The sequence below is a fragment of the Hemicordylus capensis genome, chromosome 6 (assembly GCF_027244095.1).
Source record: "Hemicordylus capensis ecotype Gifberg chromosome 6, rHemCap1.1.pri, whole genome shotgun sequence".
NCBI lineage: Eukaryota > Metazoa > Chordata > Lepidosauria > Squamata > Cordylidae > Hemicordylus > Hemicordylus capensis.
Genome location: NC_069662.1, coordinates 107,317,075 through 107,342,568, shown reverse-complemented (window position 1 = coordinate 107,342,568; position 25,494 = coordinate 107,317,075). Strand labels below are relative to the sequence as shown.

At 42.3% G+C, this 25,494-nt stretch overlaps 1 protein-coding gene across 1 annotated transcript in view; it reads right to left on the bottom strand.

The window, feature by feature from the left end:
* Nucleotides 1-24,532, bottom strand: part of NEK10 (NIMA related kinase 10) — a 192,594-nt gene extending 168,062 nt beyond the window's left edge. Inside the window, exons 1-9 of the mRNA XM_053263336.1 lie at nt 24,350-24,532; nt 20,888-20,986; nt 20,492-20,552; nt 18,282-18,415; nt 16,630-16,728; nt 8,334-8,418; nt 7,337-7,378; nt 6,474-6,552; nt 6,057-6,124 (exon numbers count right to left, since the gene is read on the bottom strand). Of these exons, the coding sequence (XP_053119311.1) occupies nt 6,057-6,124; nt 6,474-6,552; nt 7,337-7,378; nt 8,334-8,418; nt 16,630-16,728; nt 18,282-18,415; nt 20,492-20,552; nt 20,888-20,949 (630 nt within the window). The 5' untranslated portion in view covers nt 20,950-20,986; nt 24,350-24,532. The remainder of the gene's footprint in view (nt 1-6,056; nt 6,125-6,473; nt 6,553-7,336; nt 7,379-8,333; nt 8,419-16,629; nt 16,729-18,281; nt 18,416-20,491; nt 20,553-20,887; nt 20,987-24,349) is intronic.
* Between the last annotated feature and the right edge of the window lie 962 nt (nt 24,533-25,494).

The following is a 25,494-nucleotide window of genomic DNA, read 5'->3' as shown; positions in this document are numbered from 1 at the left end:
GTAAGTATGTTTGCTTTAAGCTACTGTTGCAGGGAGGTTCGGTTGGATTTTATGAATACAACAGATCACTACCAGATTATCAGTTACAGGTGAGCAATGATCTATCACATTCATAGTGAATAGGTGATTAGCCAGCTTCCCATCTGGTGGTTGGCACAGTAGCCCCTGAAGATATGGCAGCACCTGCTTTAGCACAGTCCACCCGAAGTCTGCTTCTTTTGCTATTCACAGGTCAATGGGGTAATGCTTTATGAATGGCTGCTGAGATGAGCTTTACAGATATCAACCATTGATAGTCATGATAGATGAGCTGCAGAAGATACATAAACCCTTGTTGAATGAGTCCGAATGGTACATGTGGGATCCTTCCCCTGTTGTTTATATACTATCACAATCAGTTGCGCTAACCATTGGACAAGTCTTTCTCTCGATATTGGTCACCCTTCGGCCTTTCCTATGTATGCAATGAATAATCTGTTTGTTTTTCTCATGTCTTTTGTGGCTTCCAGATAATACAGCAATGTGTGCCATACCTCCAAGGAATGCAGTTCCACTTCTAAAGGCATTTCTTGGTTTTGAAAGAAGCTAGGTAGTGTTATATTTTCATTTAAATGGAATTCCGTCAGCACTTTAGGCCGGAATATGGATCCATGTGCATTACTACTTTATGTGGATACATCTGAGTGTACGGCCTGTCTTTTCTCAGCACAGTCAGTTCAGTCACATGCCTTGCAGTAGTAATTGCAATTAAGAAAACTGTTTTCAAGGTTTTCATTTGCAAAGATGCAGCCTTTATTGGTTCAAATGCATACTCCATTAGTGATGACAATACTAGTGATAAGCTCCATTGCTCCATTGGTTTTTTAACTGGTGGATACAAGTTGTTTAATCCTTTCAGAAGAGGTGCAGAGGAGGGCAACTAAGATGATCAGGGGCCTAGAGCACCTTTCTTATGAGGCAAGGCTACAACAACTGGGGCTATTTAGAAAAAAGACGACTGTGGGGAGACATGATAGAGTTCTATAAAATCATGCATGGTGTGAAGAAAGTGGATAGAGAGAAATTCTCTCCCTCTCACATAACACTAGAACCAGGGGTCATCCCATGAAATTGATTGCTAGGAAATCTAGGACCAACAAACAGGAGTACTTTTTCATACAACGCATGATCAACTTGTGGAATTCTCTGCCATAAGATGTGGTGACAGCCAACAACCTGGATGGCTTTAAGAGGAGTTTTGATAACTTCGTGGAGGAGAGGTCTATCATCAGCTACTAGCTGGAGGGCTATAGGCCACCTCCAGCCTCAAAGGCAGGATGACTCTGAGTACCAGAGTTGCAGGGGAGTAACAGCAGGAGAGAGGGCATACCCTCAACTCCTGCCTGTGGCTTTCAGCGGCATCTGGTGGACCACTGTGTGAAACAGGATGCTGGACTAGATTGGCATTAGGACTGATCCAGAAGGGATATTCTCACATTTTTTTAAAGAACTTCTTACTATCTGGGTGGGAGAATACTGTTGTACCATCCCATCACTTGTGTTCTGAAGAAATAGCTGCCAAATGTAACTTGAGAGACAAATTTGCCAACCATTTTATATTTAAGGATGTCATAAAGCAAGACTTATCTTAATGTGGCTTTTCTAGGGAAAAATCCAAGTTGTTTAGCATACACCTTGAATCTTTTCCATTTATTGTAGCAATTTTTTGTCGCCGACTGCCTTCTATTATTAAGTAATATCTTATCTAGAAGCCGACTCTCCATGCTGTTATCCATACAGAGTTTATTTCTGGATAATGTATGGCCCCTCTGTCCTGGACCAGTAAGTCTGGTTGGAGTGGGAATCCATGGTAGACCCCCTTGAGAGCCTGAGAAGCAGCACAAACCATGGCTGCCTGGCCCACCACAGAGTTACTAGAATTCCTGATGTATTGTCTCGCATCATTTGTGCCAGTACCTGGTTTATTAAAGGTTGTGGTGGGAACAGGTAAAGAAGTCCCCTGTTCCTCATGTGTTGAAAAGCATCACCCAAAGATCCCTTACTGAGTCCTGCATATGAGCAGTATCGATAACGTCTTCTGTTGGCATAAGTCACAAACAAGTCTATTGATAGATGACCCCACTGATTGAAGACCTTTGTTAGGTATATGTTGTTTAATTCCCACTCGTGGTGTTGATTCTGCAGAATCACACAGCTGAGGTCATCCGCCAGTACATTTTATACCCCCCTTATGTGGAAAGCTAAAGGGTGAATATCTCGGTCTATGCACCATTGCCATATCTGTAGACCTAGCCAACAGATGGAGCAAGACACTGTTCCTCCTTGTTTGCTGTTGTTGTATTGTCCAGATGGATTTGCACCACTCTCTTCTGAAGCAGTGGTTTGAATGCTTTTAGCGCCATTAACACTGCTAGTAATCCCAAGTAGTTTATATGCATTTGTCTTTGGTGCCATGTCCACTGACCTTGCACCTGATGCTCATCACAATGCGCGCCCCCATCCCCACAAGGAGGCATTCATTGTCACTGATCGTGTGGGGATCATGGGCACGAATGGGACTCTGGCCTGTAGATGTAGATTTCAGTGCACTGTCCACCAACGCAGTGAGTTTAATACATTTTGCGGAAGTGTTGGCATATTTCATTGGCTGTCTACATTGAGGTGGAAGTTTCTTAGATACCACATCTGCAGTGTCCAGATCCACAGACGCGTATAACACATCATGGAGTTGCACGAAGCCATCAAACCCATCAACTGTTGAACAGCTTCTGCTGGTTGTTGTGGATTTAAGGTGATCTGTTGAACTCGATTTCTGATATGCAGATATCTGTCCATTGGTAAGAATGCCCTTTTTAACTGCATATCTAGTTCCACACTGATGTAACTTATGCGTTTTTGTGGTTTCAGGTCTGACTTCTTCCAGCTGACATTGATGCCCAATCCTCTAGAAGACGCAGCACAAACTGGATCTGCAAAAGTAACCTTTCTTTGTCGTTGCTGACCATTAGCCAGTCGTCTAAATATAGGAAGATCACCACGCCTTCCGTTCTTAAGTATGCCACCACGACTGCCATCACCTTTATGAACACACATGGTGCAGTTAACAAACCAAATGGCATGGCAAAATATTGGTACACTACATCGCCCACTGTAAATCGTAGATACTCGCGATGGTTTTCCCGTATTCCCACATGGAAATATGTGTCCTTTAAGTCTAATTTTGCCACCCACTCCTCCTTGCAAAGGAGATGTAGTATTCCTTGCAACGTCGTCATTCTGAATGTGCATGCGCACACATACACGTTGAGTTCCCTAAGGTCTATAATTGCCCATACACCCCTATCCCTTTTGGGGATTTGAAAATATCGGGAATAAAATCCGGATATTCTTTCCATCCAGCACACTGGTACTATTGCCTGTTTTTGTGGTAACACCTGAATTTCCTTCCGTCCATAAGGATGCCACTACCACCGCCATGAGTTTTGTGAACACATGCGGGGCTGTTGATAATCCAAAGGGAAGAACAGTATATTGGAACACTGCATCTCCCACTATAAATCTTAGATACTTGTGGTGGTTCTCTTGTATGCCCAAGTGGAACTACACATCTGTCAAATCTAACATTGCTGCCCACTCCTCCACAGGAGAAGGAGTATCCCTTGCAACGTCGTCATTCTGAACTTGTGTGCCCACACAAAACAGTCAAGACCCCAAATTCCCCCATCCCTCTTTGGGATCTGAAAGTAACGGGAGTAAAATCCAGACATTCTCTCCATCCACCACACAGGGATGATTGCCTGCTTCTTCAGAAGCACCTGCACTTCTTCCAACAATGTAGGAGTTGTTCTGGTGTATTTCAGTCCCAAGAATGGAGGCAAAGCTTTGAACTCTATAGCATAACCAGTCCTGATAATCTGGAGTACCCACTGATCTGATGTTATGCAGTGCCATGCTTGGGTATGGCTTGCCAACTTGATGGAATTGTCAGTACCCACAAAGCATGTGTTCTGTGCTTTGGCAGTCATCTGCTGTCGTTTGTGCAGTGGACAGTCAAGCAGATCAAAGAGTCTGTTTATTATTGTCCTTGGGAGGCCTGTTGCTCTGGGATTTGTTTTTTTTTTTTTTGTCCAAATCTTTTATTCCTTTGGTATGGTTGGTACCAACGACGGAAATCCTGCCTATCCTGTTGTCTGTATGTGGGTCATTGGTGACCATAAGGATGATAATGGGAAGACATTGCTGAAGCTGATGTGGATGCCATGAATGTTTTGGCTGTAAACTCCTATTTCTTTAATGATTCCACTGTGGAATCTGTGTGCTCTCACTAAAGAGGTCTTTCCCATCAAGTGCCAGATTATCTACACGTTCACACATGTCCTGCTGTAGGGATGTAGATCTCAACCATGTGTGACTGTGTAAAGTCACCATAGTTACCATGGCATGTGACTGTTTCTGCTAGGTGCTTGGATGCACTAAGTTGCTGTCTAGTGATGTGCAGGGCAGAGTGGACGTCATGAGTAGCTAGTCCATCTACCTGTGAGGTCTCTGCACAGGTACAGAACCCATTCCTTATGAATACAATGGATTACGATCCAGATATGCAAGGTATTATTATGCAAAAGGCAGGAGGGACCAAATCATAGCATCATAACATGATGCTCAGATTGAACATAGGCTCAACAAAAACCATTTAATTTTATTGACTTTAACTAGTCAAAGAATTGATTGAAACATATATTAAGGAATCAGCAGAGGTAATGTTTAATTAATCTCAGGTATAACCAAGCACAAGCCATGCTAAGTGCCATGATTTGCAAGGGCTATGAGTTTAATGTATTCCTATTAAATCAATGGGACATAGTTCTTTGACTGATTCCCATCGTAGATACAGAACACAGAGTAAGCTGTCCACACAGATACAGTAAGGCTGTGAATTTTCTCTTTCCAACTACATTCACCAATGCTGACTCAAGAAATGTTTCAAATAGCCACTTGTCTGATAATTTGTGGCAAGAAAGAATTGCCTTACTTGCAGGTGACTAGGCAAGAGGTTTCTGTAAACTGAAAGAAGTGTTCTGTAAAATCATTCCAAAATATCAGTGGTGTGTGAACAAACAGCAAATAGAAAATAGTTATAATAAAGTCCATAAATTTAACTCAGCACAATTCCATTACAGTATGCAAACTTCACCTGTGATATTTATGAGAAGTAAGTATGGAGATAATATTTGCTACAAAAACGTTTTAAGGCATGCATTTTGTTTTTCCCAATGGATTCTCTGTTGAGAAAAAATTTCAAAATGACAGAAAGGCACATTTTTCTCTCTTAGCTATTTTATGGCTGTGCAGACCTGAGAGAAATTTTGGAAATCAACTGGACAGACCCAGCTGTTGAAGGTTATTGGCTGAGACTAATTTATCTTCTTCACTTGTTTAATGAAGAGCTTAGTTATTAACTGCTCCAGTTACTTCACAGAACTATCTCTCTGCCCACTTTTTCCTCCTATAATGTTACATATCCTTCAATCATCCTTCCTCTTTTCCCTTCTTTTTAAAATAGCAGGTAGAGATTGCATTCTCCTTGTTAATGCCTTCTTCAGAAGAAGTGTGCCTAACAAGAAATGGTCATTTAAGAAAAGCAATATGCTGGAAAGTGTGGTCAGTGACTTTGTATCTTGCTCCAATAATATTATCGTGACAGACAAAATAATTTGATTGATTGATTGATTAAGTGCCGTGTCTTAAACCTATTTGCAAATGGTCCAGTAACTCATTACAAAAGGAGACAACACAGCAATTAACACCCACTTATATCTCCTTACAATACTCTGGTCTGAATAACTAAATAAGATAAAATATTCACCGTTGCAAAAATCATATGTGTCCTACCTTAGTCAGCCTGCCAATTAATTGTTTTATCATTGTTAACCCTACCAAAATATACCTTGTACAGAGATTTTCAGATGGGAGGTAATTCTATCTAATTTTGAAGAGCATTTTGAAAAGCATAAAACTGCCATCAAAAGAGCTTATTAAAAGCAAGACTGTTCACTTACTTTATGTGCTCCACTGTCTGTAACCCATTCTCTTTGATCTTTAACAGCAGATAGTTTTTGAAAAATATCTGTGGAGTGAAGAAAATTGAAAAAAATCACATGCTTGCAGAAAGACGTTTTACTAAGAAAAGCACAACACCAAAATAGCAATGTGCTCATAAGTAGTAGGTTCCATGACATAATTAAAATGCACACCACAAAAATGTTTGACGATACAAGTAGGTGTCAGGAATTTAGGATTCAAAATTACAATACTCATCAAAATGAGAGTCGTTCTTAGCATTTTGACCTCTTATGCTTTCTATGTGACAGCAGCTGGGTAGCATCACACTTTGACAAACACAATGAATGTCTTTCATATACACTTTGCTGCTATCGATAAAATAAATATAAGTGAATGTGTCAATCAAAACTCACATGTCATGTTGACCAATTTGTCTACATTATGCTGTTCTTCTCCATATCCAAGATAGTCATTTGCTACAATTTCCATATACTACAGAAAGAAATTTTTAGTTATTGTTAAATTAAAGACATGGGGAAAGGGTTGTCACATCAGCAAGTTATAGGAATCTAAATTTAATACAACATTTGTGTGTGACAAGTAGGCAGCACACTAATTTAACAATTAACTGCAGAGTCCAGTTTACTATGGTTTCTCAGTCACCTGCTACTCAATTTCAGGTTGCTCATCAAGAACATGCTAATTGGGCATGGTTATCTTGTTCAGTTTTAGCCATTATTATTCAGAGAGTCAGGTATTCTGCTAAGAGTGGTAAAGAAAAGCCTAGCAAAAACCATAACTCCATCTCAGTTTCCCAACTTAGCCACGTGAACAAAGGACATATACAGTATATATATTCTAATAAGTACAGGTTCAAGATATAGTGTCTAGTAGATTATACCCAATGTGTCCTTCATTTAAGCACTTCAATTTTCTTATTTGGCCAGACATAAGTCCAATTGTAAGGTACAAGCCAGAAGGCCCTACCCTACAGAACAGAATTTTGATCCATCATCAAGGCATATGCTCTTTTCATTGAAGCAAGCCACTTAGAGTTTCAAAAAATTATAAAGATGGTCACTGTTGTATTTCAGCTGCACTGCATATAGACTTGTTTTATGCACCACTGAAAATATCACATGCATTTATCCAGGATCATACAGTTTTCTCTTTTCTTAACAAAATGTTTTATAGTATCTTCAGTAACTATAAATTTGTCCTTGTAAATTCAAATTCATGTGCAAGAAAAGATTCTATACAAAACAAAGAACTTTACCTGTGCTAAGCTGTCAATCCCACTCAGATTGTGAAGCACTTCCTATATAAAAAAAGAAAAGTGGAGGGGGGGCAAAGCAAGTATATCAAACTGTTTGTAGACTGTTAGCGGCCTAACACTCTCAGCTGTAATCCAATCAGGTTCAGTAGTTTTGAAAACATAGGAAACATAGGAAACTGCCATATACTGAGTCAGACCATTGGTCTATCTAGCTCAGTATTGTCTTTACAGACTGGCAATGGCTCCTCCAAGGCTGCAGGCAGGAATCTTCTCTCAGCCCTATCGTGGAGAAGCCAGGGAGGGAACTTGAAACCTTCTGTTCTTCCCAGAGTGGCTTCATCCCCTGAGGAGAATATCTTGCAGTGCTCACACATCAAGTCTCCCATTCAGATGCAACCAGGGCAGACCCTGCTTAGCTATGGGGACAAGTCATGCTTGCTACCTCAAGACCAGCTCTCCTCTCATTCAGATTCAGCCATTTTAAGTTAAACTAACAGGTTTGTCTCAATCCTAAACATATTCTCATTAACTTTAATGTAAAGTCCCCTGAACTGAATCACTTTGTAGAAAGTACACTTAAGAATTCACAGCATCAGTAAATCAACTAGCAGCCAATCTCAGACTTATCATACCAGCAAGACAATAATTAAGATAGAGGTGTACAAAGTGCTCTGTTAGTACTAATGTACAGACTTTATTATTAAACAGGCATTGCAAGGAATTTTTATAGCCACAATGCTAGATGATCACTAATCTAAGTGGCAGACCAGAATACTTAAATTATGGTAACTTCTGGGCTAGAATGATGAAATTGTAGTTTCAAAACTTCCCATAAGGGGGCAGATGATCAGCATATTAGATTTTGCAAGTGACAAACATGCAAAGATGTTCGTATAGCATCAACAGTAACAGTTCTTCAGTTTTAGGATTTATTACTACTAGAAACAGTGAAATATTCCTAAATTATGTTTCAAAAGAAAACAATTTGGAAACCAACCTGATAGCATGGATCCCTCATTAATAATCGTACACAAATTAAAACTCTCAGAAAATGAACCGATGAAGCTCTATTAGCCCATTCCCTGCAATAAATAGATAAAAATAATGCATTAACAGCTACATGCAGATTAATTTTGATTGCACGAACACTAATAGTTTTAACATAGAATTTTGAGGTTTCAACCCAACCCAGTATAAGGTAGAAACAAAAAGCAGTGTGTATGCATAATTGAGATGTGTATGCATATTCAGATGCAGTGTTCCATTTTAAAAAGTTTAACAAACCACTTTGTCTTTACCACAGATAAATATCCAGATTTGTGTGCAAGCATGAAGATATATTGACACACACACAATTTGTGAGTATTTGCACGTCCTCAGTCCCTCCTGGAAATAGATGTGGTTGATTAGGATGACAGTTTAGTTCCATACCAGGAATCAAGCCAATGGCTAAAAATAATGTGATAAAAATAAAGGCTGTGCTGCAAAGGATGCAATGACTCTCAAGAAGTAAGTTATTTGGAGCAATCTCTCTGGAATAAAAACTCATCAGGACGAGTGGCTTTTTTCCAGGTTCCCACCACAGCTGCCTTTCTCCAAATGAAGGTACTCTATTTAGGGGAGTAGCTATAATTGAGCGAAAGGGTTCAAGGAACACGGGCCCCCAGCTCCTGAGGGCCATCCAGCTCCACGCCTCTCTATTTTCTTTATTATCTCCCTCACTCTGGGGGGCTGCCCTAGAGAGGGATGAACACGGGCCTCTCTCCCCTAGCTATACCCCTGACTCTATTTCAATCACCTAAAGAAAAGGACTGATTTAAAATTATTTAATATTGTGGGGTTTGCATAAATATAAGCAACTTTTTTTTTACAACTAAAAACTAGGAATGGGCAGAATGGGCCGTTCTGAGTGTTCCAAGCCCAGAACAGGACACCTGTTAAATAAAGGGCCTATTCTGGGCTCGGAATGGAACAATCTCATTCTGACCCAGAATGTTCCACCGTTCTGGGTGGCTAGTGAGGGGCCTGAAGGCAGTGTGGGGGGTGGGGGCAAGAAGTACCTTTAAAAGTTGTTGTTACAGCCAGCATGGTGTTGCTGGCCACGCAAATAGCCGCTGCGCATGTGCAATGGCCATCTGAGTGTCGTAGGAGGGGTCTCCATGGCACTGGGATGTCAGTGAAGCACCACTGCTCACTGCTACTAGAAAAGTAAGTAAAAGTGTGCCATCAAGTTGATGTTGACTCCTAGTGACCACAGACCCCTGTGGTTGTCTTTAAGTATCACCGGTAAAAACAGGTTGCTCACCTATAACTGATGATCTGGTAGTAATCCACAGAATGAATTAGAAATGGATACTTCTTGTATCAGTGGTAACAACTACTTTTAAAGGTACCTCTTGAGCCCCCTTGGCGCTGCTCTCAGTCCTCTCAACAGCCGCCTAAAATGGCAGAACCTTCTGGGTTGGTCTGGGATTGTTCCATTGGAACAACCAGCTTGGCCAGTTGTTTGATGGAACATCCTGGCGCTTTGTGTTCTATTCTGAGCCACACAAAACATGTTCCATGCACACCCCTACTAAAACACTGGGCAACAGCCAGACAAGTTAGCCATGGCTAAGCAACATTTAAATCAACGCAACAAGTTAACTAACTAAAGACCTATTTATTTCCATGGGTCTTAGCCATGATGTTGCTCATCGCTAGGTTAGAATAGTGCTGTGAAATCTGAAGATTGTTACGTCACAGAAGATGGCATTTTTATTTATTTTATTTCTATGCTATTTTCTGGAGTCAAAAGCAATATTCCAATACCAGTGATGACTTTCCAGTTCATTGGTACTAGTAACCCCAAAAGATCTTTGTGTATGTTGAGCCTGCACTATCTCCCACAACCCTAAGTTTAACTCAGGCTCAACGTACTGGCAAACCTCATTACTCACGGGGTTTCCATTCCTTGCCTACTACAGCGAGTAACAAGGCATTATACCTATGGGAAAGGGGGGGCTAAGTTCCAGAATGGGGGAAAAGGTTTTTAAAACTGCTAAACTCAGTGAAAATATGCAAAAATAAACTGTTTACTGTACTGTGCTCCCATGTGCTTAGGAATGCCCCCAAATTCCATGAGATGCTCCTCAAAACCGCAAAAAATGGTAGACAAAAGTTTTTTTAAAGAAAAGAAAAGAAAAGAGCCACAAAAGGGCTTTGCCTCACAAATTTGCAGCCGGAAGTTATCTCCGCAGTCACTTCTGGCCCTCTAGGAACCATGGATACTGGGTTTTAACCCTTTAGTATCCACAGATAATGAGAACAGATGCAAATTAGACACTCGCGGATAGGTGGAACCGTGAATAGTAAATCCACAGATAAAAAGGTTCAACTGTTATACAGAGCAATGTTCCCTCTAACAGGTATTCCCAGATGTTGTTGACTAGAACTCCCAGCATCACCAGCTGTAATAGCCTTTGTTTGGGGATTATGGGAGTTGTAGTCAATAACACCTGGGAATCCCTGTTAGAGGGAACACTGATACAGAGTTAGGCAAATCCCATGCAAGAGACTCCAGAAAATGGCTCCAAGAAACTCCACAGGAATGGCTCAAAAAAGGCTCCCAAAGGCTCCACAAAAATAGCTCCAAAAAGCTTCCAAATGTTCCAGAGCAATGGCTCCTGAAGGCTCCCAAAGCCTTCCTAAATGCTGTAAAATGCTACCCAAAATGGCTTTAAGAAGCCAAAAAAATGCTAAACATGCACACCTAAGCACTCTACAAACTCCTCTCAAAACCCATTAACATGTGGAGCAAGAGCACAGCCATGTAAGATCAGAGGTGTGCTGCCAAAACCCGCGGATATGAGAAGCCGAGTAACGTGGATAACCAAGTCAGATATACAGGAGGCCTTCCTTTTTTTGGTGGGGATTCTGTTCCGGGAAACTCCCATGAACGGTGAAACCACCATATTTGCGTGCTTAATCTAACCCAAAAAATTGAGTTGGGTTCAGCATTTAGGTGGTGAGAGTGGCTGGGACACTTAATGAGTGTCCCAGACACTTGCAGCTCCACTAAGTCTCCCTGTGTGCCATTTGGGAAGCAGGAAGAGTGGCCATTTAAAAGCAGAGAAGCTTAAAGGGGCAGTGAGAGTGGTCAAGAGCCTTCCTTGTCACCGCTCTAAAGGCTTAGAGCAGCGGCAAGAAAGGCTCCCGGCCACTTGCGTCGCTTCTTCAAGTCTCCCTGTGCAAACAGGGTGGCTTTAAGAAGTGTCACGAGTGGTCAGGGGCATTCCTCACTGCCTCTCTAAGCCGCAGAAGGCTTAGAGAGGTGGTGAGGAAGGCATCTGGTCACTCGCACCCCTCTTTGAGCCTTCCTGCACACCAGCTGGGGAGCAAGGACAGTAGCCATTGAATGGCCACTTACTGCACTTCTTAGCTGGCATGCCAGGAGCCATGACACCTCTTCAGTTATTGCTAGGGTAGAAAACTGTGAATAAGCAGAACTACCCCCATGATAACTGAATTGGTATGCAGGTAGGGGGGCCACAAATAGATAGATCCATGATGTGAGAACCTATGGAAAAGAAGGGCTTCCTGTATATTGCCCGACCGCAGATACGAGAAACCACGAGTGCCAAAAGCATGGACAATGAGGGTAAGGTTACCAGCTCCCTCGGAATTTCGGCTTGTGCCCAGATTTTAAGTAAGTCGCCTAGATTGCTTAGCGTAGCCAGATTTGACCAGATTCCCAGCTTTCTTAAAAAAAAAAAAAAAAAAGCTAATCTCTACACCTTGTAGAAACGGAGTTAAGGAGCAAAATGTGTGGTTACTATTCTGCTCAACTGCTGGACTTCAAGTAATGCAGGAGGCTGTCTGGAAGAGATTTACACTAAGTAATCCACTGTTTTTTTACCTTTGTTTTTTGTCAGCTGGTGATCTCTATAGGGCAGTTAAGAAGATAGCTTGATTTTTATGTAAATCACTGCCTACCTGTGTATTGTAATGTTTAGTTTTTGGCTTTATAGTGCAATCCATTCTATGCATGCCTACTTGGAAGTACCACTGGTTTCAATCAGATTTTCTCCTAAGTAAGTGTCTGTAGGATTGCAGCCTAACTGAAAAACTCAGTGTATTTTTTGTTCTATTTCTGTTATTAATATCTCAAACTTTGTGTAGTTTCATTAATTTTCATGGTATTCTCTGGTAGAAAACTATTTTGCTCAGGTAGATATCCAGAGCAAATACAAGTCAACTGGACAGTGCATCAGTTAACTTGCATAACATGCAAATTGGGGTGCCCAGATTTGCAAAGCTAGAATATGCAACCCTAAACGAGGACCGCCTATATAGTAAGACAAGAGAAAAAAGTTACTTCATCCCAGATGAATTGGCATTCAGTTCTCTAGTACAGAGCTTGATTGTAGGGACAGGTCACTTTTTTTTTTTTTTTGGAAATTGCTCAGCAATTTCACATTTGAGTTCCCTCAGAACTCTTGGGTAGATGCCATCTGGCCCTGGACATTTGTTAGTTTTTCAAGATAGTTTAGAACACCTCAAATTAGCCCAGTTCTTCAGCCTTCAAGCCTGAGAAGTTCAGTTCCAGAACGGGTATATGGTCAGTATCTTCCACCATGAAGACAGATGCAAAGAACTCATTCAGCTTCTCTGCAATCTCCTTATCCTCCTTAATAATCCCTTTCACACCCAAATCATCTAAGAGTCCAACCGCCTCCCTGGCAGTTTTTCTGCTTCTGATCTATTTAAAGAAGTTTTTGTTATTTCCCTTAACATTTCTAGCTATATGTTCCTCAAACTCTCTTTTTTGCATTCCTTATTGTCTCCTTGCATTTCTTTTGCCAGAGTTTATGTTTCTTTCTGTTCTCTTCATTTAGGCAGGACTTCTATTTTCTGAAGAAGTCTTCTTCCCTGAATCTACTTTTTAGCCATGCTGTTATCTTCCTGATCTTGGTGGTACCTTTCCTCCTTCTTGGTATACATTCCAACTGAACTTCTATTATTTTGGTTTTAAATAAGTTCCATGCTTTCTGGAATGATTTGACTCTCCTGACTTTCCCTTTCAGTTTCCTTTTGACCAGTCCCTTCATTTTTTAGAAGGTTCCTCTTCTGAAGTCCAACGCATCTGTGTTGGATTTCCTTGGCAGAGCTGCACTCGCATATAAGTTGGATTGAATCACACTATGGTCACTGTTGCCCAATAGTTCTACAACTCTGACATCTCATACCAGGTCCTGGGCACCACTCAGGATTAAGTCTAAGGTCACCTTCTCCATGGCTGGTTCTGTGACAAACTGTTCTAAGGCACAGTCATTTAGCATGTCTAGAAATAAATACCCACATGTGAATTTGCCCAGTCTATGTGAGGGTAACTGAAGTCACTCATTCAATTACCATACAGCTATGTCAGTCTTTGACACTTCTCCAATTTGCTTCCCCAACTCCAGGTCACTCTCAGAGTTTTGATCCACAGGGCGATAGCATGTCCGTAGTAACAAATTTCCTTTCAGTCTTCGTATTGTCACCCATAATGTTTCTGTGAAGGACTCTCAGTCCTCCTAGGTTTTATAGCTTCTTGGATTCTATCCCTTCTTTAATATACACATTGCTACTCCACCCACAATCTGCCCTTCCCTGTCCTTTCTGTAGAGTTTGTATCCAGAAATAAGTGTGTTCCACTGTTTCTTAGCGTTCCACCAGGTTTCCATTATGCACACTATATCTATATTTTCATTAGCAACCAAGCACTCCAGCTCACCCATCTTGGCTCAAAGACTTCTGGCACTGGTATATAAACACCTATATGCCAAGTCTCTCACCTAGCATTGATGTGTGCTATCTCAATTACTGTCATTTGACTTTTTTGATCAGCTCTCATGAGCTTCCATCTGCTCCACTCCTGGTTCTACTCTGTCTCCTTCTGATTTATCTGAAACATTTGCACCCTCACACCTTAGGGGATTTGGCTTGCCAAACTAGATATCACCCAGTTCCTGTCGGCAATTGCAGTGGTTCCACTGTTACCTCTTGGGCAGATTCCAGATGGTGTCCCTCGGGGACTGTTGTTCTTCAAAAACTGAACTTCGGTATGGTGTCCCTGAGGGCTTCGTATTGTCTCCAATGTTGTTTAACATCGACATGAAACTTCTGGGAGAGATCACCCAGAGATATGGTGCAGGGTGTTATCAGTATGCTGATGACACTCAAATCTTTTTTTCCATGTCAACATCATCAGGAGAAGGCATAACCTCCCTAAATGCCTGGAGGCAGTGATGGGCTGGATGAAAAGTAACAAGCTGAGGCTGAATCCAGATAAGGTGGAGGTACTTATTGTGCAGGGCTGGAACTCAGGAGATGATTTTAATCTGCCAGTTCTGGATGGGGTCAAACTTCCCCAGAAGGAACAGGTATGCAGTCTGGAGATGCTTCTGGACACAAACATCTCCCTAGTCTCCCAGGTTGAGGCAGTTGCCAGAGGTGCCTTTTATCAGCTTCAACTGATACACCAGCTGTGTCCATTTCTTGAGATAAATGACCTCAGAACAGTAATACATCTATTGGTCATCTCCAGACATTGATTACTGCAATGCAGAGAGCCAGCGTGGTGTAGTGGTTAGAGTGCTGGACTCTAACCACTGGACTCAGGAGACCCGAGTTCAAATCCCCATTCAGCCATGAGACTTGCTGGGTGACTCTGGGCCAGTCACTTCTCTCTCAGCCTAACCTACTTCACAGGGTTGTTGTGAGGAGAAACTTAAGTATGTAGAACCCCGCTCTGGGGTCCTTGGAGGAAGAGCAGGATATAAATGTAAAAATAAATAAATAAATAAATAAATGCACTCTATGTGCGGCTGCCTTTGTACGTAGTCTGGAAACTGCAGTTGGTCCAGAATGCAGCAGCCAAGTTGGTCTCTGGGTCACCTAGGAGAGACCATATCACTCCTATCTTAAAAGATCTACACTGGTTGCTGAAAAGTTTCCAGGCAAAATACAAGGTTTTGGTTATAACCTATAATGCCCTAAACAGCTTGGGCCCTGGGTATTTAAGAGAACGTCTTCTTAGCTATGAACCACACTGCCCATTGAGATCATCTGGAGAGGTTTGACTGCAGTTGCCACCAACTCGTTTGGTGGCTACTCAGGGACAGGCCTTCTCCACTACTGCCACGAGGCTTTGGAACACACTTCCTGCTGAAATAAAAGCCTCCCCATCTCTTACAATTTTCAAAAAGGCAATCAAGGTGCATTTGTTCACCCAGGCTTTTAATTAGATGTTGTTTTAATTGTGTTTTTAGTAGTTTTGACGTTTAATTTTAATTGTTGTAATGCTCTCCTCTCCTCTCGGAGAGGAGAGCTGGTCTTGTGTTAGCAAGACTGACTTGTCCCCATAGCTAAGCAGGGTCTGCCCTGGTTGCATCTGAATGGGAGACTTGATGTGTGAGCACTGCAAGATATTCCCCTCAGGGGATGAAGCCGCTTTGGGAAGAGCAGAAGGTTTCAAGTTCCCTCCCTGGCTTCTCCAAGATAGGGCTGAGAGAGATTCCTGCCTGCAACCTTGGAGGAGCCGCTGCCAGTCTGTGAAGACAATATTGAGCTAGATAGACCAATGGTCTGACTCCATATATGGCAGTTTCCTATGTTCCTATACAAATGTGCTAAATAATAATAAATAAATAAAAACTCCTGTCAACTGCAGGATGAGCACTTAGCTCACACAGCCATCAGCAGGGCTGTGCAGTGGGGGAGGAGACAGGTTACAAGTCTGTCCTGTAGATCCAATAAATACACATGTACAAATTAGGCTGAGGAGGAAGGGTCATAGACAGCCATTGCAATACAGCGGCAGGGGTTCTAAGGGGCAAGCTACATGATCCATGGAACGCACATTATGACCCCAGAGAAGAGTGTTCCACCCACAAAACAAGCATCAACATTTAATTTAAATAAGAACAGTGCACAAGTATTTTAAAGGACACTGCTGCAGAAGATGACTTACCTTTTGCAAATGACTAAATTTAGACTGGCCTGTGTTTCTTGTCCCATTTTAAAACCAAGACTTCTGTCAAATAATTGCAAGAAGTTAGTTTTGGGACAGAAGAAGCCAGGCTGCTGCCATATTGTTTAATGAAACTCTATAAACTTAAGAAGTACTGTTTGGATTAAGGTCTAACTACATCTTGCAAAATTAACATTTTGTGAGGGCATACAAGTATTACAACTCAGTTGCACTAATATATGGTACTCTGATTCTGCTGCATGCTTCTCTGCTTTTCCCAAGGTAAAATGTTTCTTACCTGCAAATAAGCCGGTTCTTAACCAAAGCTGTGAAGATATCTTGAAACAACTTTTGTTGAGGATGTTTGCTAAAATTTCTCTCATTTTTGTAATTCATACTAAGGAACAAAAGGCATATTCAGTATTGCAAAAAGGTACAAATTCTTCTGGCTCAGAACTTAGCAACAATGAAAGCGAATATTGTACTAGAGATTTTTGTCAAAGCAGAAAATAACTTCAAATGCATACTTAAGTAACTCAAAGCTAATACAAGTATTACAATGATGGAGATTACAATCAGCTTGGTTCAATGCTCAGAGTGTTGGATATACGGCAGTGATAACTCAGTTCAAACCCTTGCTCAGCTATGGACTGACCAGTCAGCCCTGGGAAAGTCTCAAAAGCCCTCTTTTTACAAACTTCTCTAATTTACTGAACAGAGTGAAGGCAGGGAGAGTAGGACTGGCTTCATTGGTCCCACTCCCTAACGTCAGTGTGTTCACTGGCCAAGCCCCTAGTGAGAACCCACATAAACCACACTAGCAAGGAATCTTGATCATCCAGCAAGGAATGCAATGCAAGGAATCCAATTATCATCCTTGATCATTGACACATGCATGGCCCTCGGGAGTGAGATGACAACAGTGGCAGCAGGCATGATCCTGTTCCCTCTCCCCATGTTTGAGAATGGGGAGAATTATTTGAGAAGAGGGCTTATATTTCAAAGTGCAAAATGGATTACATAGCAGCTTGTGCCCTCAAAGGGCTGTAGGAATGACAAGTTATAAATATGAACACTGAAAAACAGACTGGGGTAAGGAGAACTGGACCTACCTACCTCTTTCCTGAACACTGCAGCAGCAGTTCTCCCAAAGAACTGGCATGACCAAACTAGGAGTATCCTATCAAAAAATGAACCCCAATCCTCTCAGATTCCCTCAAAGCTGAGCTCAAACTGTACATGCATCAGTTTTGGGATGGGCTACAGTCACAAGTAGAAGAAAGGTTCTCCTACCAAGCCCATCTCTTCTCACGATACAGTCCACCATTGCTACAAAGCACTTAAAAGATGATGCCAGGCCAGCTACTTCCATGCCCAGAGCAGCAGGCTGCAGAAAAGTTCATTTTCCACCTATGCCTGACTACCAGTCAGACATCCTGAGAGTATTATGGACAATGTTTAATCAAGCTCATCTTGACGTAGTGAAAAGAAGACACTCATTGCTGAAGCTGAGTCTTACCATACAATTTTTGTGCTACCTGAATGGACTAACTTCCTTGACAGCCTCTCCCTACCAAAAGATGGTATCTTGAACTCCAACCCCTGGACATAGTTATGTTCACCCTGAACATTCAGTCTGGAAATACCAGGTGCAGCAACACTGCCAGAGCTAAGCAAGTGTGGACATTATCAGCATTCTGGATGGCAGACCACTAGGAGTTGAATAAAAGAGCATGATAAACACTTAATACACACTGAATAATTTTTTAAAAAATAACAACTGAGTATGTCTTAAAGACATAGTATTTATATTTGGCACCTGAAGTTTTTTACTATCTTGTGAAGTTCTAGAACATACTTCATGGGACAAAAATAAAGAAGGCTGCAGGACAGGATGTGAATCAGATTCATACTAACACAATAACCCTAGTTATCTTTAATGCACGATACCTAAAGTTTTCAAGTTCAACTGCTTCTGTCGATTCTTGCCATTGACCTCTACATCTCTCACCACAAGTGTTGCTGGAGTACTGCTCAGTCTTGGTCATGCTATTTTTAGCACTTTCAAAGTTAAGAGCTGGCAGCTGCAAATGCAAGGACAATTTAATATAAGGCAAATGATATAAAGTAATTAACCAAGTCAGAGAAATATCAGTTATTGTTACTGGAATCTCAGATAATTTAAAAAACTTATGTCTGGGTAATAAAGCACAAAATAATCCAATACACATAGCACTTTTAAAACCACTCCGGGGCCCTTTGCATCTAGATGCTGCACACTGACTCTGTGCTTGCAATATGACTTGAGTGGGGGCAGGGGAGGGAGAGACATGAAAACACAATATGTATCCTCAAAATGGCAGCTATGTGCAGGTACCTCACTGAAAGGCCAAGCAAATAAGGGCTACTTAGCATAAACTCCCTAAAACCTGCATCTTTACTTCTTGGGAGCAAGGCAGGAATCTCTAGAAATATTAGCAAGACTGTGAGGTAAGCACTCCTCAGTTAAGCAGATTTACTGATCTGCTTAATGAGCTGTTTTGTATATGCCTGAAGTTTCTAAAGCAGAAGACAAAATAGGTTCCCTGAGATAAAGGGTAGTCCATTCAGGGGCGTAACAAGGCTGGAGTGGGCCCAGAGACAAATTTTTTAAATGGGCCCCTCGCTGACACCTACACACTTCACAATATATAGTCATGTGACTTGCCTCTGGGGGGCCCTTGAGGCGTGGGGGCCCCCAGGCAGCTGCCTCCCCTTGCCTAATAGTAGTTACGCCCCTGAGTCCATTGCCCAGGCTAGAAGATCCTTTGGAACATGTCTATATTCTACTGACTCAGCAACAGCAATTCAATCTAAAATTGAAGAGTTACATGCCATCAGGGAAAGGGAAAAGAAGAGAGAAGAAAAGGGCAATCACCATTTTGGCAAAAAGTGACAACTCTTACAAGCACATTTAGAGTATGGGTGGAAATCCCCACTCAACCATGGAGCTCACTGGGGGAGTTTGCGCTAGCAGAGTCATCACACTGATATCAGATCCAAGTTTTCTAACGCAGAAAAAACCCTATATTGATTATTTAATTCAAAAGTGATACTAGAAATGTTGTATTATAAAGGGGTATCAAAGCAAAGGTCTCACAGAGATGTATTTTGTGAGAACTAGTTGTACCCCATATATCCAAGAACTATGGTACACCATATATCCAAGTATTTTTTAACCAGTGGCATGACTCATTCCAGTATCATCATGGCTTCACTTTTCTGTCCTTCCTCTAAATTTGTAATAGGGAAGATAAAGACCACTTTGACATCTACACAGAATAAAAACATTTTTGTTGTCTGTCTCATACTTTCTCTACCTCTTTGTGGGAACAGACACATACAAATACCTTACACAAGGCTGCACAACTTCAGCTCTCCAGCTGCTTTAGACTGCAGTTCCCACCATCCCCAGCCACGGTGGCCAATAGTCAAGGATAATGGTAGTCCAAAACCCAAGATTGTGCAGCCCTGACCTAACACAAGGCATTCTGGTCTGATCTGTAAAGTTACCCTAGCCAGTTTGTCTGATGTCAGGTCAGAGGCGAGCCTTCTCTATAGTGTTCCCAGGGTTGTGGAACACACTTTCTGTTGAAATTAGAGCTGTTCCATCCCTGGGCTTTAAGGAAGCAACTAAAGACACACCTGTTCAGCCAGTCTTTTAGTTGAATGTTTACTGTTTCTTTGTTTTAAAATGGTTTTTAAATGAATTCTGTATGTTATCTTTGTTTTAAATTTTTGGCTGTTTTAACTTGTTTGTTAACTGCCTTGAGCCTTTTGTAGTATGTGGTATACAAATGTATTAAATAAAAACAATCATACATATCAGATGCTGATCTGAGCATTATTTCTGGATTTAAACCGTTCTCATACTTTCAAAATGTTGTAATGAAAGCTGTTCTACTGAAAATGGAAAGTACCGATTACCATAAAAAGCAAGCTCATTCGGTTCCTTCTATCTACACACTTCCATTTCTAAAAGAGATTTTCTCCATAATTACAGCCACAAACAGTTTGAAACCAGAAATTTATCATGCAAAGATTAATTACAAAACAAAATTAATAATTATAGCCTGCTGTTATAAAACTGTTTGGCTCAAAGAATGCCTGTTGAAATGTACCTGTTGCTTACTTGACTGAACATTGAGAAGTGCCAGAAGCCTTTTAAGATCAGAAAAATCCCTAGGAAAAAACAAATCAGATGCCTATTAACAATGCATGACACCACCTTCTTTCACTAATATGCAATGTAAGTAAAATTATACTAGACTAATATGTCTATAGAAAGCAACTGTTCTGGTATTGTCTCAGCAGCAGCCTACTGTTCCCCAACCCCAATATTTGTATAGACTTTGTAACCACCAATTGTTTCTGTCAAAATGAAAAGGTCTGAATAAACTTGGTGACCAGAGTAACAGTTACCATGTACACATAGCATTTCAGACTGAACTGTTCAGTTTGGCAGCTGGTGCAAATTCCTGAGAGTCACTGCTGACATTTAGTGTAAAGCACAGTACCCTTGAGGTTTGGTGTCTGTTGCCTTCTCTGTGGTCTTCACCTTCTTATGTTGATCAGGCATTGTATAACATCAAGGCATCAGAATTAACACATCATGTCTTTAAAGAGAAAACAAATGTAAACAGGCGTTGTTTTGTCAACAAGAAATATATATGTAAATATATATTTATATGTAAATATATATATATAGGCATTGTCTTGTCAACAAGTGAAGGACAATACTAGCAGAGAATGTCAGCAACTTTGAAAAAAGATACCTAAACCCCCAGATTATTAAGATATTAAATATTAAGAACAATTTAAAATTATTTATTATTATTTATTTACAGACTGGGATCAAAAGAGCTACTTTAGGCTATGCCAAGAGGTTGTATTCAGCCAGTAGGACTCTTTTCTTGAACTAGCACACTTCCATGTCATATCATGTCACTGCTTTTGAGAGCCACTAAGCTTCAAAAGCAGTTTGCCATGCCACATGGGGGCAGGGATGAGGACTGCTGTTAAAAAAACAAAACAAAAGTACTCTTGAGTAGACAGAACTAGTTGTGTGGATCTTCTGTAGGGGGAAAAGAAGGAACTAAAGTGGCCTGCTAGAAGCGCTTATTGTTACTGGTCTGTTTGAATATTAAGAGTACCACATTCTTTAAAAAAAAAACAAATTCCACTGGCAGGACCCTCTTAGTAAAGAGTCAGGAAGTGCCAATTACTATGCCAGAAGAGCCCTTCTGAGATGTCAACAAAAAACATGTCAGATGCCACCAGACAGAGATATACTGGTCAATCTGCTGTAGGCTCTAGATTACACCTCCTTGATTTAAAAAGAAGTGGGGTGGAGACACTCAAGGCAAAATTTTCACCCCCAGCAAAAATCCCAGATTAACAGAGCTGATTACATATTAGTAAAATAAACTATTTCCAGAGGAGTTACAAAGTTAATCTGTTGCAGCAAAAATAATATTTGATTTTTTTAATAAAAATATCAGTGGAGTAAAAGCCCGTTCAAAAAATGTGTTGGCTGATTATTATATACAAGCCGACCCCCGCACAGAGCATCTGTGTGTTTTTTGGGGCTGGCAACCTCTCCCCCCCCCGCCCCAGTCTCCGGCCGGGCCGGATCCCCCTCCTCTCTCCCCCCGCCCCAGTCTCCAGCCTGGCCGAGTGCCGCCGCGGCGGCCAGGCCCGCCGCCTCTGCCACCTCCGCGGCCAGGCCGGGCCTGCCTCCTCCGTGGCCAGGCCGAGCCCGCCACCGCCGGCCTCCGCCGCCGGGCCAGGCCCCGCCGCCACTGGCCTCCGCGGGCCCACTGCTGCTGGCCTCCCCGGCCGGGCCAGGCCCACCACCACCGTTGGCCTCCATGGCCCAGCAAGGCCCACCGCTTCTGTCCTCCACCAGAGACGTGCCTCAGCCAATCAGGTGCGTCCCTATGCTCCGCTGCCCAGCCAATCAGCTGGGTTGCCAGGACACATCCCTACAGAGGCTGAGACACGTCTAGGAGAATTAAATATATAGATGTTGTCCAGAGGAAGCTACAGGAGTATAAAAGGAAGAATTTAAAGAGTGGATCCCAAAGGTCATGAAATGCAAGATGCAACAGTCATTTCAGAGGTCATTTCCTTCACAGCCATTTCCTTCAGAGAGGAATGTCATCACAGACCAAACCTCTTGCATTTTATGGTCTTCTGGCCCCCACAGTTTACAATTTCTCGCTATATTGAGGAACATAAACTACCTTATGCCAGGTCAGGCCATTGATCCATCTAGCTCACTGTTCTCTACACTGACTGGCAGTGGCTCTGGAAGGTTTCAGGTAGAAGTCCTTCCAGTCCTAACTGGAGATTTTAGTGACCGAACCTGGCACTTTCTGCACACAAAGCAAAATGCTCTACCAGAACTATGACCCCATCCCCAAGATAATGATTTATATTTCTATCCATATAAATATTACCAGCTGCTGAGATTAATGCCCTAAACAGGAGGTTGGTCTAGAAGACCTCCAGGATCCCTTCCAACTCTAAAGTTCTATATGTACACTCCAAGCATCTGACAAAACAGATTCTAGGTCCACAAAAGCTTAGTATGCTATACATCATTCATCTTTAAACTAAATGAGTGTGCTGGTATTTCATAAGCTATAAGACTGACAGCTTTGTTAAACTAAAGTTGCACTAAGTACATGAGAACCAGTGTGGTGTATGAATGTTGGACTAGGACTAGAATGTTGGACTAGGACTGGAAAGACCCAAGTTCAAATCCCCATTCCATTCTGCCATGAAACTCACCCGGTAACTCTGGGCCAGACATTTAAGCTACCTCAACCACCTAACCTACCTCACAAGTCTGGTATGAGGATAAACATAATCACGTAAATTTTTCTAGGTTCCTTGAAAAGCTGGCTATAAACATAAAAGTAAATGAACGGCCAGGGGCCCATTAGTTTCAAGACTAAACACTGATACTGCAAATAGGCTCCAGGAAACTTTTCACATGGGGCTTTTGGAGTCCTTTAATTTGCATCTCCTCCAGAATGGAGGCAGTGCTTTCACATATTGGCTAGATTTACCCCCAAATCCCTGTGAATTATCGGAGAGTAGTTCACACACAATTCGGGTTTTTCACTGTGCATTAGAATGTAACCTGATTTATATCTGGGGTAAAAAAAATCTACTATTTGCCTCAGTTTTGGGGACAACTTCGGGTTCGCAGTAAAGCCTCTCTCTAAACTCGCAGCAAAACTTGCTGTGTACAAAAGTCCCAGGTGCTTTCCAGTTTACACAGTGTTCAGCAGTAAAATGCTTCACCTGGGCAGGATCGTTTTGAAAACGCAAGTAGCTTACGGGGGGGGGGGGACAGCTATTTATTTATTTATTTATTGCGACGCACATGCAACATTGTAGGACTAAAATGCAAGGATGAAATCCAAAAGGAGTAGCCTTGCCATGTCCCCGGAATTTAGGGTAGCCCCCGGATTTTGGCTCCTCCACCCGGCTGCTAAATTCCACCTGGATTTACACAGATTTCAAATGCGTTGCCTGGATTGCCCAATTTTACCCTGTATCCGATCACATGGGAAAACAGAGGAGGAAAAGTATACAAATCTGTCAAATAAATAAATAAAATGCAAAAATTAGTTGCTGAATAATTAGGCCGCCCGGATTTGGGGAGGTTTAACATGGCAACCCTAGAAAGGAGGGCTGTGAATGGCACCTTGCTGACAGAGCAGAGACTGCGATGTTGAAACACAGACAGTACAGAAGCACACACTAAGCGGACAGTAGTGGCTGCTGTAGCGTGCGCGATCTTGAATGACTGCCCTCCAAGGGGCACAGCTGCGCTTTCCCCCCGGCCAGTCATAGAAGGCGGGGCTTAGCCCTCGACACACAGAGTGCGATGGGGGAAAGAGAGGAGGAGCTACGGCTGCCACGGCTCCTCTGTCCTCCTAACGCCCCCTCCCCATTCCACTCACGTCGCCCACAGGGAGAGGAGGGCTCACTGCTCCACGGAGTCCCTCTGGCCCACCCCTGCGTGCAGCTCCAATTCCGGCACCTCTGCAGCTCTCCAGATTATCACACCCCTCTCCTTTTAATCAAAGCAACCCTCCTTCTCCGACACCCGCATGCAGCGTGCCAACTGACAAACGCCCTAACCAATCAAGACAGACCTTCTTCCACAGGGTCGGTTTCATCAGCCAATCGCTAGGCCCCTTGGAGACAGGCGGTAGCGTTCCAGGGAGACCGAAAACGCCAGCGCCGTTGCCATGAGAACGGAGAAGCCGCTCGGGATTCCAACTGCTGCTGCAGTGCAGAGAAACGACTCTCCGTCTTAACTCTCGGCACTGGTAGGTGGAACTAGAAGTGACGTCAGCAGACAGGCAGCTAGGGGCTTTTCCTGACTGGGTGTGGTCTTTCTTCCTCTGCAAAAAGCGGAAGGGAAGAGTCGCCAGACTAGTAAAAGGGCTGTGGGGCGAGTGGTCAGAGTTGCTGCCGTTTGGGCAAGCGCACCAGACTCTGTATCAATTCATTTTCATTGTTGTATTCAAATATGTTCTCGAAGCGGCTTAGATTAGCCCTTGATTACAGTCAAGCAGTGTAGATCTAGACAGAGCAACTGAAACCAGCGCTCCACGCTTCACATGCAGTCTTACTACAGAGGAGATTTAGCAAAAGAAATGCCCTCCGCAGAAGAATGGTTTTTGACTACCGCCTTTCACGGGAAAGGAGAATGTGGATTAAAAGGAAGATGGGGAGCTGTGCAAGGTGCTAATGCACTCAGTTTCCCAGATTCCTTGGAACTCTACAGCTTAAGAGGAACTGAATAAAGGTTCGGGCTTCATTCGTGGAAACAGCTTGGGAACCTTAAAACTGGGTATCTTTAACCCGGTGAAGGGAGTAACTCTAAAGGCAGTTTCAACACGGGGACAAAGTGAGCAGAATGAGAGCTCTCTTTAAATATTTATTTATTTTGGTAACGAGCGATTCAGCCCTAGAGTTTTCCCAGATCCTCTCCCAAGTATTTTTCACTTTAGCATGCAATCAAAATCTCAGAGATTGTTTATTCACCTGAGGATTGTTGAATGATAGCAATCTTTTCTTCTTATTTTTTAAATCACAG